At 38.3% G+C, this 17,168-nt stretch overlaps 1 protein-coding gene and 1 long non-coding RNA gene across 3 annotated transcripts; both read left to right on the top strand.

The window, feature by feature from the left end:
* Window positions 1-649: 649 nt before the first annotated feature.
* On the top strand, window positions 650-1,710 carry LOC125381081. The gene is made up of 3 exons (XR_007221689.1): window positions 650-776; window positions 1,315-1,427; window positions 1,699-1,710. It is a non-coding gene; the product is annotated as an uncharacterized LOC125381081 (long non-coding RNA).
* A 386-nt stretch (window positions 1,711-2,096) lies between these two features.
* On the top strand, window positions 2,097-8,673 carry LOC124140856 (sodium- and chloride-dependent glycine transporter 2-like). 2 transcript variants are annotated; one of them, XM_046508655.2, is made up of 6 exons: window positions 2,097-2,210; window positions 2,565-2,664; window positions 4,120-4,220; window positions 4,580-4,747; window positions 8,080-8,152; window positions 8,201-8,673. In XM_046508655.2, exons 1-6 carry the CDS (start codon window positions 2,154-2,156, stop codon window positions 8,272-8,274), a joined length of 573 nt encoding a protein of 190 aa, XP_046364611.2. In that variant the 5' UTR covers window positions 2,097-2,153; the 3' UTR covers window positions 8,275-8,673. The 2 variants fall into 2 exon arrangements, with proteins under 2 accessions (XP_046364611.2, XP_046364613.2); XM_046508657.2 differs by having other exon boundaries at window positions 8,080-8,673.
* Window positions 8,674-17,168: the final 8,495 nt, after the last annotated feature.

Below are 17,168 nucleotides of genomic sequence, written 5' to 3'. Positions count from 1 at the left end.
CTGATTCGCAACCAATGACATTTTCAAGTATCGATTTCATGTGAAATATATCTTCACCAAAATTAAGATACAACTGGTTTATATCTGCGATCGTATTTCTAATATATGTAGGTTATATAGTTACTGACACAGATAGAAGGGACGCTTTATGTCACACGCCCTATTGTATCTACAGGTGTGGTCAGAAGCCCTGGTCCAAGTGTTCTTCTCTGTTGGTTCTGCCTGGGGCACCCTTATTGTCATGGCAAGCCACAATTCATTCAACTCGAATGTCATAAGGTATGTTTGTAGTTTGATTTTAAGTTGTTTTCTTTCTTCACTTCAACCTGTTGGCCACAACAGAAATACAGGATGATGCTTCGTCTTGTTGGAAAAGAAAGAAGTTGTCTGCCACAAAAGTTACGTTGTTGCAATGGGTTTTCTCGAACGTATACTTTTCAATATAAGTATTTACTAATGACTCTATTTGAAGAATACCTTTCTATTTTAGCATTTATTAATAACTTTCTTGATCCTCTTAAACTATATAAGGTTTACATTCCACTTTGTATGTTCACTTCGGCTGGCCCCACGCAATTAGGAAGACATAGACAATTTGAAGTTTCCTTCTCATTAGTGAAATTTCCAATGTGAATTTACATTCATTAACAGAGACGCTATCATCGTGACCGTCATTGGCGAGTTGACAAGTGTGTTTGCTGGCTTTGTTGTCTTTGCAACTGTTGGATTTCTGGCTCATAGTTTACAACAACCTGTAGCTGATGTAGTCACTTCAGGTGAGGTTATTGTTGCCCGAATGAATTGTCTTAATATAGTAATTGCAGTACAGAATTGCCGCAGTCGCATGGCAGGAGTACTGCTGTGCGGTGTCAGGCAACAACACATACTTCCTTATTCTATGAGTGGCGACCCGTGAAGATTCCGGGGTAGAAAAGGTCTTCAGGAACCTTTGCTTGCCGTTAAAGGCCACTATGCTTGTCGTAAAAGGCGACTAACGGGATCGGGTGGTCAGGCTCGCTGACTTGGTTGATGCATGTCATCGATCCCAATTGCGTGGATCGATGCTCATATCAATCACTGGATTGTCTGGTCCACACTCGATTATTTACAGATCGCCGTCAAATGACTTGAATATTGATGTTTCATGTGCGGCGTTAAACAAACCAACAAACCAATCTTATGGTCAAACGTGTAACGTCCCGTGAAAATTCTTTTTTTACCTGGCACACAAGGTAAGCTGTGTGTTGTTCAGTATTGTGTGATGTCGAAATGTTGTGATTTTGGGGTTTTGGTTATGATGTTTTTTTCTTGTAGGTCCTGGCATAGGATTCATCGTTTACCCAGAAGCAGTTGCATTACTGCCGCTCCCTCAACTGTGGTCTGTCTTCTTCTTTACAACAGTGCTGATGATGGTGGTTGACTCGATGGTATATATGGCCGACAAACCCCTTTCCATAATTATACAAAATCTCTGAATCACTATCAAGTAGTTATTATACCAGACAATCAAATATGAGCTGAAATACCATATATTCTAGACAACCAAATATTAAGTGAAATATCATATATGGACATGCATTTTGTATGTAATTATTGAAAATAAACCACCCAAATTACATTACATTAAAAAAGGTTTGTCATTGTTTATATCTATCTATCAAATTTCCGTTGAAGTGTTTGTTTTGTTTAGAATTAGAGTTAGGGCATGTTCAGAAATACCTCATATGGCCATGCATTTTGTATGTAAATATTGGGGTGGGGGATGGGGGGCACCCACAGTTTACATTACACAGTGCATAAATCAGGCGTGGTATTCATTAATATGAGGTTACAAGATGTTTGAATGTCATTGCTTAAATCTATCTATCGAACTTCCGTTGAAGTGTGTGTTTTGTTATGAATTAGAGTTAGGGCATGTTAAGAAATACCTTATATGGCCACAGATTACATTACACAGTGCATAAATCAGGCGTGGTTTGCTTTAGTAAAAGATGACAAGATTGTTCGAATTTCATTGCTTAAATCTATTTATCGAACTTCCGTTTAAGTGCGTGTTTTGTTATGAATTATAGTTGGGGCATGTTGAGACAGCTATCGGTTGTTTGGAAGATCTACTGCCACGGCGATTTCACATCAAGCACCTGCAGACTATCATGGCTGCTGTGTTCATGGGAGCTGTGATCCTTTCTGGCCTTGTTTTCACAACTCATGTAAGTATGGTGCTTAAACTAAGCCAATAAATGACTTATACTTACCAGGATACATAGAAAAGGGTTGTATCAACACCGCCGTTAACCATCTTTCCTTAAGTACACCGTACCATGTTGTAGACACAAAATCACATTGAGTTTTCAAAATATAAGTATTATTAAAGGCTGGAGTAATTTATCGTCTCTTTCAACTATTAGTGCGTGCCCTGGAACACCTGTTTAAATTGAGGTGTCCTTTTTCTTTAGTCCATATTCAATATTTGTTTTCGCACATATGATATTTGTGTCAGCACATTTTGCAGTATAATTCACAATACTTTGTGCATGCCAATAAGACATATACATGTATTGCAGGGCGGAATCTACGTTTTCCAGTTAGTTGACTGGTACTTTGCGGCAGTGGCTTGCTACATCATTGCTGTTCTCGAGTGTGTGGCTGTTGGATGGTGTTACGGTTGGAATACTCTTCTAATATGATAAATAAAATTGCTGTGTTCTAATTTCTAATTTTAATTTTAATTTAAAATTCAACCTATAGTGTCAGTTTCAAATAAAGTATAACATCTTTGAGAACATGCCTATTAAGTGACACACAGTCAATTTGTCTTTGTTTAACTTTATTCTACTACTTGAGATTGAAGTCGAGAAAATGTTCAATAGTGATTCTTCTCATGTTTTTAGAAAATTTGTTTTTTTATTCTGCAATAACAAAATGAATTTTGTATTTGCCATTGATTGAGTCAGTCAATTGGTCTTTTTGAGGTTATTATAAACGATACCAGCTTTACGCTATATGTGCTGTCATGCTTCCGTACAAAGAGAGATAGATTTCCAGCAAATGTACCACCATATCCCTGTCTCAAAGATTAACCATAATCCTTTAATATAATCATGGAAGGACTTCTTTATATTCACATTGAGATCAGTGGAATTACTACCATGTGGATATTAAAAATATTTGCTTGTCTACTAACAATCTCTGAAAAGAAGCAGGTTCAATTCTGACAAAACATTTTTAGCTTTCAACTTTTACATTACTTTCCATGTGACAAACTAAAGGGAAAACCATAGACCTATGGTGACCATAGATATAGTAACATATCTATCTTCAGAGGTTCAGGTCAATTTGTCCAAAATGAAAGCAAATGCCGTCTGAAGTTTACTGAGAACACTGTATGTGAAATGCTGGACTTCCTCATTGATAACATCTATGTAAAATTTAGGGGTGAGACTTTTAGGCAAGAAGAAGGCATCCCCATGGCAACTAATTGCGCTTCCCTTCTTGTGTATCTGTTTCTGTATGCATATGAATCAGAATTTCTGCTCGGATTGGCAAAGTCAAAACAAGGCAAACAATAACATACATGAATGTGTTTGTTTTTACTGTTAAAATGACTATGTATGCACAGTATTCCATGCATGCTTCGACCCGTGAAGATTCCGGGGTAGAATAGGTCTTCAGCAACCCATGCTTGCGGTAAAAGGCTATTATGCTTGTCGTAAAAGGTGACTAACGGGATCGGGTGGTCAGGCTCGCTGACTCGGTTGATGCATGTCATCGATCCCAATTGCGTGGATCGATGCTCATGATATTAATCACTGGATTGTCTGGTCCAGACTGGATTATTTACAGACCGCCGTCATATATCTGGAATATTGCTGAGTGCGGCGTTAAACAACAAACAAACAAACCAACCATGCATGCTTCGATCGTATGTTGAGGATCCTGAGGTAAACTACTTTACCCACTCTTCGAAACGTTTCAAACCTCGTTTCACCTCGTTGGCTAGATCACTTAAAGGTAGCTGTAAGGGAAGCGTTTGTGTGGTATTGCACAACATGTTTTGTATATATTATTCTCACACGAAACATATCACATAAAAAATATAAAAAATAATGTATTTGACAGGTGTCAAGCGTTTCTCTGCTGATGTTCAAATGATGATTGGGAAACGCCTGCCTGTGATCTACAGAGTAGCATGTTTCATCATCGTCCCTGCTCTCTTGACTGTAGGTGCTTTGATGTCTAATTATTCTAGTATTTGATTTTACTAAGACAACTATTTCGAATCCAATTGGCTTATCGTCCCTCGGAATGCCTCACTGTCAGTGGTTAATAGCAACCTTACTGTTATGTCTTTTTGGCCAAAACCACACATTTGCATAAACAAATCCAAAGAGCGTAAACTATTTATTTTTGAAATCTGTTTCAACTTTCAATTCAGTGATCATAGTGGTTTAGTATTGCCCTGAAAGCGACCGAGTGTGATCTATTTAACTTAATATGTGAATCGAACTTCCACATATTCGCTTCTGGATGAAAAAAGCAACTTCAGAATGTTGATCGTAACTAAAATATGTCTTTGCAGACAGCTTTGGTGTTGACGTTGGCTTCCTACACTCCTCCAAGTTACGGAGGCTACGAGTATCCCCAGTCTGCCGTCATCTTCGGCTGGTTCCTTGCTCTTGTGTCGGTTGTTCCTATCCCAGTGACCATGGTCATACAAATGCTCAAGATGGAAGGATCCCTGGTTCAGGTGGGAGATGTGCATAGTTTTAGTATATTCTGTGAAAAGCACAAAGAGACGTTTTCGCGTGATTAGACCCAGTGTAGAATGGGTCCCAGGAAACTGTTGCTTCTCGAAAGGGCCGATTGGATTTAGTGGCCAGAATTGGTTGATGTGTATCAAGCTATGATGGCATGGGACGTTGTTCATAATATCGACCACTGGTGTGCCTGGCCAACGCTCGAATATGTACATACTGTACTGATTTACCTGCGACAAAAACAAGAAACAACAACAAATATTTTACATATTTTCATCATGAAGAGTGGAGAAAATATGTAGCTGGTGAAGTGGGTGTTCTGAAAACAGTAGAACTACTTGATAGTGAATCATAAACATATGCTCATGATATTGTCGGAATCGTACAATCGACTCGATTTTTAACAGCGATTTCTTATGAATGTTATTCAGAATACAAGGTTGCATCATGAAGACATGAAACTTTGATGAACTTCTTGTTTGAAATTTCTTATCCCTTCATCGGGTGATTATGTACGGACAACAACTTCTTGTTTGAAATTTCTTATCCCTTCCTCGGGTGATTATGTAAGGTCAACAACTTCTTGTTTGCAAAGACGTTTCAGGGCTACTTTTGGTCCCTTTATCATGTTATAAATATGTATCTTATGAAGAGGCTACAAGTAGGTCTGAAACGTCGTTGCAAAGATAGAAAAAGACGTCTGATTAAAATAGGTTTTCCTATCAAACTTTACAGACTTTATTCACGTGGTGTCAAGAGTCAACGGTATCGACAGGTGGCACCTCTCATTTGCCCATGTTTCGTTAACTATTACATAACGCAGTTGTATGTTTATAATCAAGTAAAGTAAACTACGGTTATAACCAACACGCTTATAACGTACTGACGGATATAACGAACACACTTTTTTGGTCCCAACTATTTGCAGTAGTTATGCTGTGTATATGCCTATAACGAACTACGGTTATAACGAACTAAAATTAGTAGTCCCTTTGAGTTCGTCATAACCGTAGTTTACTGTAATATGTATTTATGTGGTGCAACGTTATTAATTGATCCTTTCTCTTTGAATTTCACGACTTCTATACAGTATCCACGCAGGCGAATAAGTTGCACACTTGTCACCAATTATATACTAATATACTACTGGTAAGCCAGGATAAGTTGAGTTGTGACCTGACACTTAACCTCGTATGACTTTGTAGGATGGCTGCCTACTTGCACATACCATTGTGAAACAAGGGGTAATGGGTGGTCCGTGACATGTTGTACGATGACTATCTGCATGTCCTGTCTCGGCTTACAGCGAGTTCTTGTGGCGAGTTGAATAGGTACCCGATGACTGTGGAAACGGTGGCAGCAAATTTACATATATAAACAACAATTGAGAAGTATCGTGACAATGAAGGAAATTCATTTGTTGTAGAAATGGAATACTTTTCACCCACGAGCGCAATAATGAATAGTGGCATGTCATTCGTTGTGATGGTTGAGACCTTAACGTAGTAATAGGTGACTCAATGACATGTCCCGTACTTACCCCCATTAGATTGTTTGTGGGGTTTCAACATACTGTAAACGTAAGGTTGCTAACTGGAAATATATTGAAATAACTGGATAACCATAGCAGTAGTCTTTACATTCTAATATCTGATATCTCATAGCCTGTATAGCATAGTATAATCGTATAGTAAAATATCACACCCCTCTATATACATGTAGACAAGGAGTGACACCCGCCATCGTGGTTCTTAATCAAGATTTCGCACTCGGATCGAATCATAGCTCATTATCGCATGATATATGAATGTCACTTATTTCAACCTATTGGAACTTGCGAAACAAACCATAGGCTAAATAATCGTGTTCATCTGTGGTCACCTTACCTCGTATTTATTTTAAAACAACCGGGTGTCACTCCTTGTCTATATGTTTATAGAGGGGTGTGCTTTTTTTCTATACGAATATATTATGCTATACACGCTATCATCGAGTTCCTGTGCCTCAAAATGGGTCATTTTGGGACAGTGTGGTGAAAATACGACCACTTTTCATCAGTAAAAATGATTGGCCGGTTATCGGTATTTTTTTATTATTGCACGGAAGTACTGCATGCGCTTTGCATAAATATATTTCCGTTCCATTAACACCTTACGATTTGACTGCGTTTTACGCCATTTAAATCCTATGTGTTTTTGATATAACCGTAAGCTTTCTCCAGCTAGAACCGTCTTACTTCAAATCAGGTTTGAACATGTCATAGATACTGTCAGATTTTTATACTGTCGGTTGGCAGATTGTTCACACTACATATGAATTGTGTACACATTGGCGAACAGCGGACTCGTCGAAATCATCAAGTTGGAATTTGATCACGGGACGATTTCGCGACAAACTTGGGCTAATGCAACAACTCTCGCCTTTGTCACGTTTGATACCTTGTGCTGTATTGCCCTGTAGCGTAGCTACTGACAGACCGCTGGCAATGGTAGCTCTTGACAATGCAGGGGGGCATGGGTGGCATGGGTGGCCTAGTCATGCAAGACGCCGCGATTCGCTAAGCAGAGTTGCGTCCCTTGGGCACGCCAGAAACCCATGATTGTGGGTTCGAATTCCGGTTTGCCCCGATTATGTTTCTAGGTTTGTCAGCACCATACCCGTGCTCGTGGGTTTCACCAGAGGTAAACGTCTGAGGCCTGCATCACTGCATCAGGCTTTCCTCCCACATAAAGCTGACACTGAATGATATAACTTGAATACTGTTAAAAGCGGCGTTAAACCCAACCCACTCACTCACTCAATGCTTGAGATGTATTTATACATTCTTTCTCCAAGTAATCTATGACATTATCGAGCCTAAGAATGTAACATTGCTTTGACATTAACTTCTATCAAACGACTTTTAGAACCAACTTTTCTCAAACGTGTTTTGTGAGTTGCTCATCCTTGATTACCAGTAGTTTAATGGTAACATAATATGTCGTGACTGATAATTCTTTGTGTAAAGTATGGATTCAGTATAACGTTTTATACTTACCATGTGTTATTGGGACAACATCACATTTGTATATGGTCTATCTTGTTATTGAATGAGGGGCGGTCGGGTAGCCTAGTGGTTAAAGCGTTTGCTCGTCACGCCGAAGACCCGGGTTCGATTTCCGACATGGGTACAATGTGTGAAGCCCATTCTGATGTCCCCCGCCGTGATCTTGCTGGAATATTGCTAAACACGGTGTAAAACCATACTCACTCACTCACTCACTGTTATTGAGTGACATCGTGTTTGACGCATTAACTGTTTTATGTCTGTCTATTGTTTCAGCGTTTTAAAGCTTCTGTGATGCCCTCGCGTGCGTGGCTGAGATTAAGACGGCAACATGGACTGGAAGACGAACAAGAGTCCATATCTGTGAAGGATAACTTCCTGTTTATGATCGGACGTTAGTCCCACACCAGTGCATTGTGTTGTTTCAGTATCTCCTGCTCTGTACCTGTGTATGTGTTCCCAACTTGCTGACTATTGGTATGCGTAATTCTTGGAAGGAAGTGGTGAATGGATGGGCAATTGTCTTAAAACTTGTCATGTGCTGATTTCCGGCTAGAAGATGTAAGCTGCACCAACGAACTTGGTCATCCCAATCAATTGTTGTTTGTTTAAAAATCTAAACTAATTTGAGATCAACGTCTCAAAAATGCGCAAAGGAAATAACTTTGTGAACGAAGCAAAGGAAATGTAAAACGGTTACCTTTGATTGGATACAAAATTTCAACAATAAAAATACTTTCTAAACACCCTCAAAAGTGATATTAGATATAAATATATTTATGTAATCATATAAATAATCAACAGATGATAATCGATGGTTCAAAATTGGTACACATCATTGTCATTAACCCAGGTTCCATATGGCACACATGGAACAGTAGATTTTCTAGGTGAAAGGTCATTTCAATATCTTGTATGGCCACCAGTAGAGTCTAAAACTGATTGACATCATCGTCCCATGGAAGCAATCAGATCCCGAATTGTGGCTTTGGGAATGTTCACCCACTCTGCCTGCAGCGCTTGCGAACTGTCTGTGGTTGTTGCTGTGTTCTGTTTGTTGCTGACGTGCTCGCAGCAATGTTCCAGTGCATCTAATAAATGTTCGATTGGGTTTAAATCTAGAGACCTGGGCCATGGCAGGACCTGGATGTTGTGATTCCTGAAAAAGCTGTCTGTCTTGCCGTGTGAGGTCGGGCATTGTCCTGTAAAATGACGTTCGCTTGTTGCGTAATGGGAAGGACGTGTGACTGAAGAACCTTTCATCCGTGTAACGTTCTGCCGTTAAATTCCGCAGAAGTTGCACCAAGTCTGCTGTACCAGTGAAGGAGATGGCTGCCCTCATCACCACACCACCACCACACCACCACCACTAAATCTGTCCTCTTCCTGTTTGCAGTTTCTTGCATAACCTTCCTCGCGACGCCGGGAAAAGACGACGTTTACCATCTGCACAGCGTAGCATAAAACGTGACCCGTCACTAAACGAAACGTGTCTTCATCGCAGTACTCTGTGACCTTGACAACCATTAACGTTGCAGGCAACGATGCAGGTCCGTCAAAATGACACCCGGTCGTCTTGCGCGAATACCTTCAGCGCGTGAACGGTTCCCCACTGTCTGGGCTGATGTCCTACGCAATCTGAACTGAACAGCTGTTTTTTCTGTACGATATGTTCATTTCAGAGACTAGATGTTAGTCTAGCGTGGTGGTTCTTTCACTTAAGTGACGTAGCCTTGGGAATCTACTCTAGTAGTGACACGTTGTCGTCAGGATCTGGAAAGGTCCCGTGTGTATGATAACGGTTCTATAGTTTTTTAATGGTGCTTAGTGCTACGTGGAAAAACCTTGCTACAGCTGAAGATAATTCTCCTGTTTGAAGTCGGGCGATGGCGTTGTTGCGTTGGACTTCCGTCAGTCCTGGCATGTTTTCGCTGTTAAATTGTGATGTCATTGAAATGAAAACCCAACGTTTTCATAGCCCCAAAAGTGATGTTGCACGTGCATGTCATGTTGATGTGTTTCGGCGCCAGGCTCTCACGTGGGTGTGTTTTTGCGATTTTCCATCTTTTCACTAATTTTTTCACTACCTCATTCTTTCCACACAAATCAATCCCAGCTCATGCAGAAATGGCAAATTCATTTTGGGTATTAATTCAGTACGGATGCCATGCCGGTTTCACTCTGTTAGATATTTACGATTTTACTACTTTTGCATTTCCTTTTATCCAGAGTATATATGAGTTATTACTCCATAAAATAAAAGTTAGCAAGTAAATATAACACTGTATAACATTTATACAGCCCTAAAGGACAAGTTCGGGTAATAATAATATTTTGATTGTCATTCATCAATTGGGCGTGATTACAAACGAACTTTTTCTGAAGTAAATTAATTCCGATCCCAAATTTCATAGCCTTTTCGGTGCAATATAGACGCTTAAGAACGGTTGAAAAATCGTCAAGGAAACGTCCAATTACCCGCGCAAAAAGACGTTTTCGTGTTTGCAGTGGAGTAATGTCTCTTTTTTAATATCCCAACACCAGACAGGAACTCTCTGATTCAGAATGATACGTGGACAATAACATGGATTACCTGAACTCCATGTTACTGAGATGGAATTCTCGCAGAATGCTCAAACTTCACAATCATTTTATGTACTCTTGTGAAGCTTATGACCTAATCTCTTTTCTCTCTTATTGATTGATCTACCTTACCTGGTGCTTTTCAACAAGTCTTACAGCACGCTTCTATGTATATGGCCAATTTGCACCAGAATTTCACCTTAAGGGCTGTTAGAGGTTTGAACCTTCACAAGACACATTGGATCCCTAATGTTTGTGATATTCAGTGTCGCATAAATGCGATATGGGTTATTGTTGCTATTTTTACAGCTGTCATTTAAATTTTCCACATGTCCTTGCTTATAATTTTCAAGTTGAAAAGGAAATAATGTTTTATATTAAAGTGTTGCTCTCTCATTCCATTTGTGAGTATTGTTTTATTAAACTGGATATTCATTCATCCTATCATGTTTTTTTCGTCATTTGTTGTTAAACTCTGGGCTTAAATTTGGATAAAATGTTACTCAAATAAATAGACATCATAAGTAATTAAGCCCGGGGCTTTAAAGCGGGCAGTCCCGGTAACCATTCATGGACTGACGCACAAACTGTATGAAGGTTCAGCATGAGGAATATAGCGTTACAACATTCTCCAATACCAATTCATACCATTACAACGATTAATACCCATTCCTTAAACTCTACTGAAAAATATTTGCATATTCATATGAAATCTCTTATAAAAGCAGAATCCATTGAACGATTACGACGATATCGAAAGCATGAGTTTATGAACCAATATTGAACAGTGATGACACTAGGTGTTCACGAAAAGGTGAGCGTATCCTGCTTCAGCGGTGGCACCCGTCACAAATTCGGACATATAATTAGGATCCTGCAGTAGAAGCTTGCAAATGGCCTACACGGTTTCCTTGTGTTTACAAATTCGAAATTTGTATTATCACGAGAAAGATGTAGCTGCATTATGTCCATTTTTGAAAACGGTGCGCGGTGACACCGAAAGTGATGCTGTTAATTAAACCTCAACGTAAGCGATAAAACCCCTTTCCATAAAAGATAATTCTGCCCAAACAGATCTGAGTGAAATTAATCCTTTTCATGAACAAGAATTGATTAATAATGATATGACACTTATGACGAGATGCATGCAATTCTATGAGATGAATACAGTAAACGACCTATTTGGGGCAGTGTGTGATTGGGATGTCTTGTGTCAATGTGAAGATGTCCATCGTTACGTCAAGGAACACTGTTATAAGGCGCTGCATGTTGTGTAAACGTTTAAGCATTAGGTTTAATGATGCCCGAATGATACGTAGTAGTTAACAAATACCTAATTACGTTTGTAGTTCGTTAAATGACACCACAGCGTCATTCTGAACAGTTATTGCAAATGGATTTAATTATACGTACGTTAACACTGTAATGCAACATTAACAGTTGATTACACATTTCGCCTAAACATCATTTTTGGGATTCTGGTGTTACTTTAGTCCAAAGTAACCCACGCTTGTCATATGAACCGACTGTGATGTAAGCTAGATTGAATTTCATCGTGCACAATGCATGACGTGGTCTGTTTCACACGCTTTCGTTTACTTGTTACCCTGGTCAAAATTGACTATTGGATTTGACCAAAAAATTACAAACGGTAGCAAAACTGAAATCACTCACAGAAACACTGCAAACTTAGAGTTCAAAACACAACACTCGATACATCACCAGCGTATACCAATTCCTTGTTTGTTTTCAGACACCATGTATACTTTCTTTTGCCCGCAAACTAGTGTCGATTACTCAAGAAAATATTGTTACCCAGATGAAAGTATCTTCTACGTAGATGTGAGCCGTATCATCTACATAGATGAAAGCATCATCTCCGTAGATTATAGCATCGTCTACGTAATTGTTAGTATCATCTACGCAAATGAAAGTATCTTCTACTTAAATGTAAGTATCTTCTAAGTAAATAAAAATATCCTCTTCTTAAATGTAAGTATCTCCTACGTAAATGTTAGTATCATCTACATAAATGTAAGTATCTTCTCCGTAAATGTAAGTATCTTCTACGTGAATGAAAGTATCATCTACGTAAATGTTAGTATCATCTACGTATATGTTAAAATCATCTACGTAAATGAAAGTATCTTCTACGTAAATGTAAGTATCTTCTACGTGAATGTTAGTATCATCTACGTAAATGTTAGTATCATCTACGTAAATGAAAGTATCTGCTACTTTAATGTAAGTATCTTCTACGTAAATAAAAATATCTTCTCCTTAAATGTAAGTATCTCCTACGTAAATGTTAGTATCATCTACGTAAATGTAAGTATCTTCTACGTAAATGTAAGTATCTTCTACGTGAATGAAAGTATCATCTACGTAAATTTTAGTGTCATCTACGTATATGTTAAAATCATCTACGTAAATGAAAGTATCTTCTACGTAAATGTAAGTATCTTCTACGTGAATGAAAGTATCATCTAAGTAAATGTTAGTATCATCTACGTAAATGTTAGAATCATCTACGTAAATGTAAGTATCTTCTACGTAAATGTAAGTATCTTCTACGTGAATGTTAGTATCATCTACGTAAATGAAAGTATCTTCTACGTAAATGTTAGCATCAACCACGTAGATGAAATTCGAAAACAGCATAAAATTGTGACACAAGCATTCATAGTCTTATATGTTGGTATCATGTTTACATCATGTTTAGGGTCAATATGATCTGGTCTGAGGGTGAAACAAATGTGAAAATTAGAGAGCATAGCACAAAAGGGTCAAGAGTGTTTAGCTCGCATCGCAACTTGAAGGCGTTTGTGGATGGTACCGTCGCTGGATATGGGTCATCATGTGAACAAGAATAGTCACTTAACAAAAGCTGCTGTCAGCACTGATAATGAAATGTTCCTGCTTCAATTTGAGAATGTACTCCATTTGAACAATAATCTTAGACTGCAACCATAAAACTATATGTTGTCGCTTGTATGACACTTCAGCCATATTATGGACACACAGACGTGTGCGCGGAGAGAGAGAAAGGACAATTCCATCATTGTCTGCATGTACCAAAATTGCATGCCTTGAATCCTCAAGTAGACATTATTATGCAAAGTGGGGAGAAGGGATAGCTACTGATCACAGCACAACGGTCAAAACAAGGTAACAATTTTAAATAACTACACATATGCCAAATTTCGATATTGTTTCACAAAATTGGCTGTATAATGACAATTAAACAAGAAATCAGGTTTGCATTACCCCCACATATAGTGTAATATTTCTTGGCACTCAAAAAAGCAAGATTTGACATTCAGCATGTAATACATGTAATATAAGCCTCTCACACCTACCCACAGGCAACTCGTGACTGTCAGCTACCTATGCTTGGCATTCAATGACAACTAATCATACGCAGATTCATACAGTATGTACATCGGTTTTTCGATTCATACCTCAGTGACCCATAACAAAATTCAGTCAATCCTACAATAATTTATAGAACACATGTACGTATGATTCTTTCTACTAATTATGCTGTCACTTAAATAAACAAAAAAACAAAAAAAGCTAGAAAGTGTACACAATGCTGTGATGTTTTCTTTGTCTTATTTGTCAGAAAGTAGATCTAAATAACTGTACACAAAATAATTGTATAAATATCTCTGCCCAAAAGATTTCAGTTTCTTCCTTGGGATAGCTATCAGATGTTTGTCAGCAGATCGTAAGGCTGATGGTTGAGAGTACTTGCTTGTGAGTTCCGTGAGGTAATCTGGACACTTCTGGTTCTGTTCTTGCGCAGTGGAGAGATTGTAGTACATTAGTGCCCTCTTGGGTACTCTGGTGATAATACGGGCTGCTATGTTCTTGACTTTTCTGCAATTACTGGTATGCCAGGATAAGTTGAATTGTGCTTAACAGTATATATTGTTGAACAATATGTGGGGGTAATGCAAACCTGATTTCTTGTTAAATTGTCATTATACAGCCAATTTTGTGAAACAATATCGAAATTTGGCATATGTGTAGTTATTTAAAATTGTTACCTTGTTTTGACCGTTGTGCTGTGATCAGTAGCTATCCCTTCTCCCCACTTTGCATAATAATGTCTACTTGAGGATTCAAGGCATGCAATTTTGGTACATGCAGACAATGATGGAATTGTCCTTTCTCTCTCTCCGCGCACACGTCTGTGTGTCCATAATATGGCTGAAGTGTCATACAAGCGACAACATATAGTTTTATGGTTGCAGTCTAAGATTATTGTTCAAATGGAGTACGTTCTCAAATTGAAGCAGCAACATTTCATTATCAGTGCTGACAGCAGCTTTTGTTAAGTGTTCTATTTTTGTTCACATGATGACCCATATCCAGCGACGGTACCATCCACAAACGCCTTCAAGTTGCGATGCCAGCTAAACACTCTTGACCTTTTTGTGCTATGCTCTCTAATTTTCACATTTGTTTCACCCTCAGACCAGATCATATTGACCCTAAACATGATGTAAACATGATACCAACATATAAGACTATGAATGCTTGTGTCACAATTTTATGCTGTTTTCGAATTTCATCTACGTGGTTGATGCTAACATTTACGTAGAAGATACTTTCATTTACGTAGATGATTCTTACATTTACGTAGGAGATACTTACATTTAAGGAGGAGATATTTTTATTTACGTTGAAGATACTTACATTTAAGTAGAAGATACTTTCATTTGCGTAGATGATACTAACAATCTACGGAGATGATGCTTTCATCTATGTAGATGATACGGCTCACATCTACGTAGAAGATACTTTCATCTGGGTAACAATATTTTCTTGAGTAATCGACACTAGTTCCGGGTCAGTTATATATAACCACTGGCTTAATTAATAATGACCGATTTGACTTTCTACCTTGACGTGTCTTAATATTAAGGTATTATCTAAACATTGCATAAAGTAAATCTTTATTTCAATGTGTCGAAGTTACTGGAGAAGGACACACGCCACATTCTCTTACAACCGTAACAGAGAGAGGAGAGCACAAAATGTTCTCCAGACTACAAACAAACAAACAGCTGTAGGTTTACGTAGATGAAACATTTTTAGACTGTGGCACTACTACGCTTCCAAAGTAATCAGCACAGGACTTTGGAAATGAAATACATTCACATATATTTTAAGTGTGGTGCCTCGGATTTCGTCAATAATTTATTGTGCCAATTTCATGTACACATTATATTAAACAGCTAAAGTTACATAATTGTCATGAACGATTTGCGGTAAGTGTTAGGGAGAATGAGAAAAATAGTCCAGCTACATATACTGAACAAAACAGTTAGGGAACATCAGCAGTTTTGGGGATATTATTTTGTAGTGTAGACTGGGTTATTTTAAATGTGTAGGGTATATAAAACTATTTCATGTTCCTAACTTGTTTGTTCAGTGTACTAGTAATATGTCACTGCGGGCAAAAGAAAGTATACATGGTGGCTGAAAACAAACAAGGATTGGATATACGCTGGTGATGTATTGAGTGTTGTGTTTTGAACTCTTAGTTTGCAGAGTTTCTGTGAGTGATTTCAGTTTTGCTACCGTTTGTAATTTTTTGGGTCAAATCCAATAGTCAATTTTGACCATTGTAACCAATAAACGAAAGCGTGTGAAACAGACCACGTCATTGGGCACGATGAAACACAATCTAGCTTATATCACAGTCGGTTCATATGACAAGCGTAGGTTACTTTGGACTAAAGATACACGAGAATCCCAACAATGATGTTTAGGCGAAATGTGTAATCAACTGTTAATGTTGCATTACAGTGTTAACGTACGTATCATTAAATCCATTTGCAATAACTGTTCAGAATGACGCTGTGGTGTCCTAAACGTACTACAAATGTAATAGATATTCGTTAGTAATTACGTATCATTCGGGCATCATTAAACCTAATGCTTAAACGTTTACACAACATGCAGCGCCTTAAACAGTGTTCCTTGACGTGACGATGGGCATCTTCACATTGAAACAAGACGTCCCAATCACACACTGCCCCACATAGGTCGTTTACTGTATTCATCTCACAGAATTGCATGCATCTCGTCATAAGCGTCATATCATTATTAGTCAATTCTTGTTCATGAAAAGGATTAACTTCACTCAGATCTGTTTGGGCAGAATTATCTTTTATGGAAAGGGGTTTTATCGCTTACGTTGAGGTTTAATTAACAGCATCGCCTTCGGTGTCACCGTGCACCGTTTTCAAAAATGGACATAATGCAGCTACATCTTTCTCGTGATAATACAAGTTTCGAATTTGTAAACAAAAGGAAACCGTGTAGGCCATTTGCAAGCTTCTATTGCAGGATCCTAATTATATGTCCGAATTTGTGACGGGTGCCACCGCTGAAGCAGGATACGCTCACCTTTTCGTGAACACCTAGTGTCATCACTGTTCAATATTGGTTCATAAACTCATGCTTACGATATCGTCGTAATCGTTCAATGGATTCTGCTTTTAAACATGCAAATATTTTTCAGTAGAGTTTAAGGAATAGGTATATATCGTGGTAATGGTATGAACTGGTATTGGAGAATGTTGTAACGCTGTATTCCTCATGCTGAACCTTCATACAGTTTGTGCGTCAGTCCATGAATGGTTACCGGGACTGCCCGCTATAAAGCCCTGGGCTTAATTACTTATGATGTCTATTTATTTGAGTAACATTTTATCCAAATTTAAGCCCAGAGTTTAACAACAAATGACGAAAAAAACATGATAGGA

This window comes from Haliotis rufescens, unplaced genomic scaffold (assembly GCF_023055435.1).
Source record: "Haliotis rufescens isolate VD_foot unplaced genomic scaffold, xgHalRufe1.0.p SCAF_17, whole genome shotgun sequence".
Lineage (NCBI taxonomy): Eukaryota > Metazoa > Mollusca > Gastropoda > Lepetellida > Haliotidae > Haliotis > Haliotis rufescens.
The sequence above is the reverse complement of the archived record's forward strand: the minus strand, read 5'-3'. Positions and strand labels throughout refer to the sequence as shown.

Excerpts from the sequence above, each read along its gene's own strand:
- LOC124140856 (XM_046508655.2), top strand. The coding sequence starts at position 2,154 with ATGGCTGCTGTGTTCATGGGAGCTGTGATCCTTTCTGGCCTTGTTTTC. Across the intron at positions 2,211-2,564 it reads GCCTTGTTTTCACAACTCAT|GGCGGAATCTACGTTTTCCA; the intron begins GTAAGTATGGTG and ends CATGTATTGCAG. Across the intron at positions 8,153-8,200 it reads ACATGGACTGGAAGACGAAC|AGTCCCACACCAGTGCATTG; the intron begins AAGAGTCCATAT and ends TGATCGGACGTT.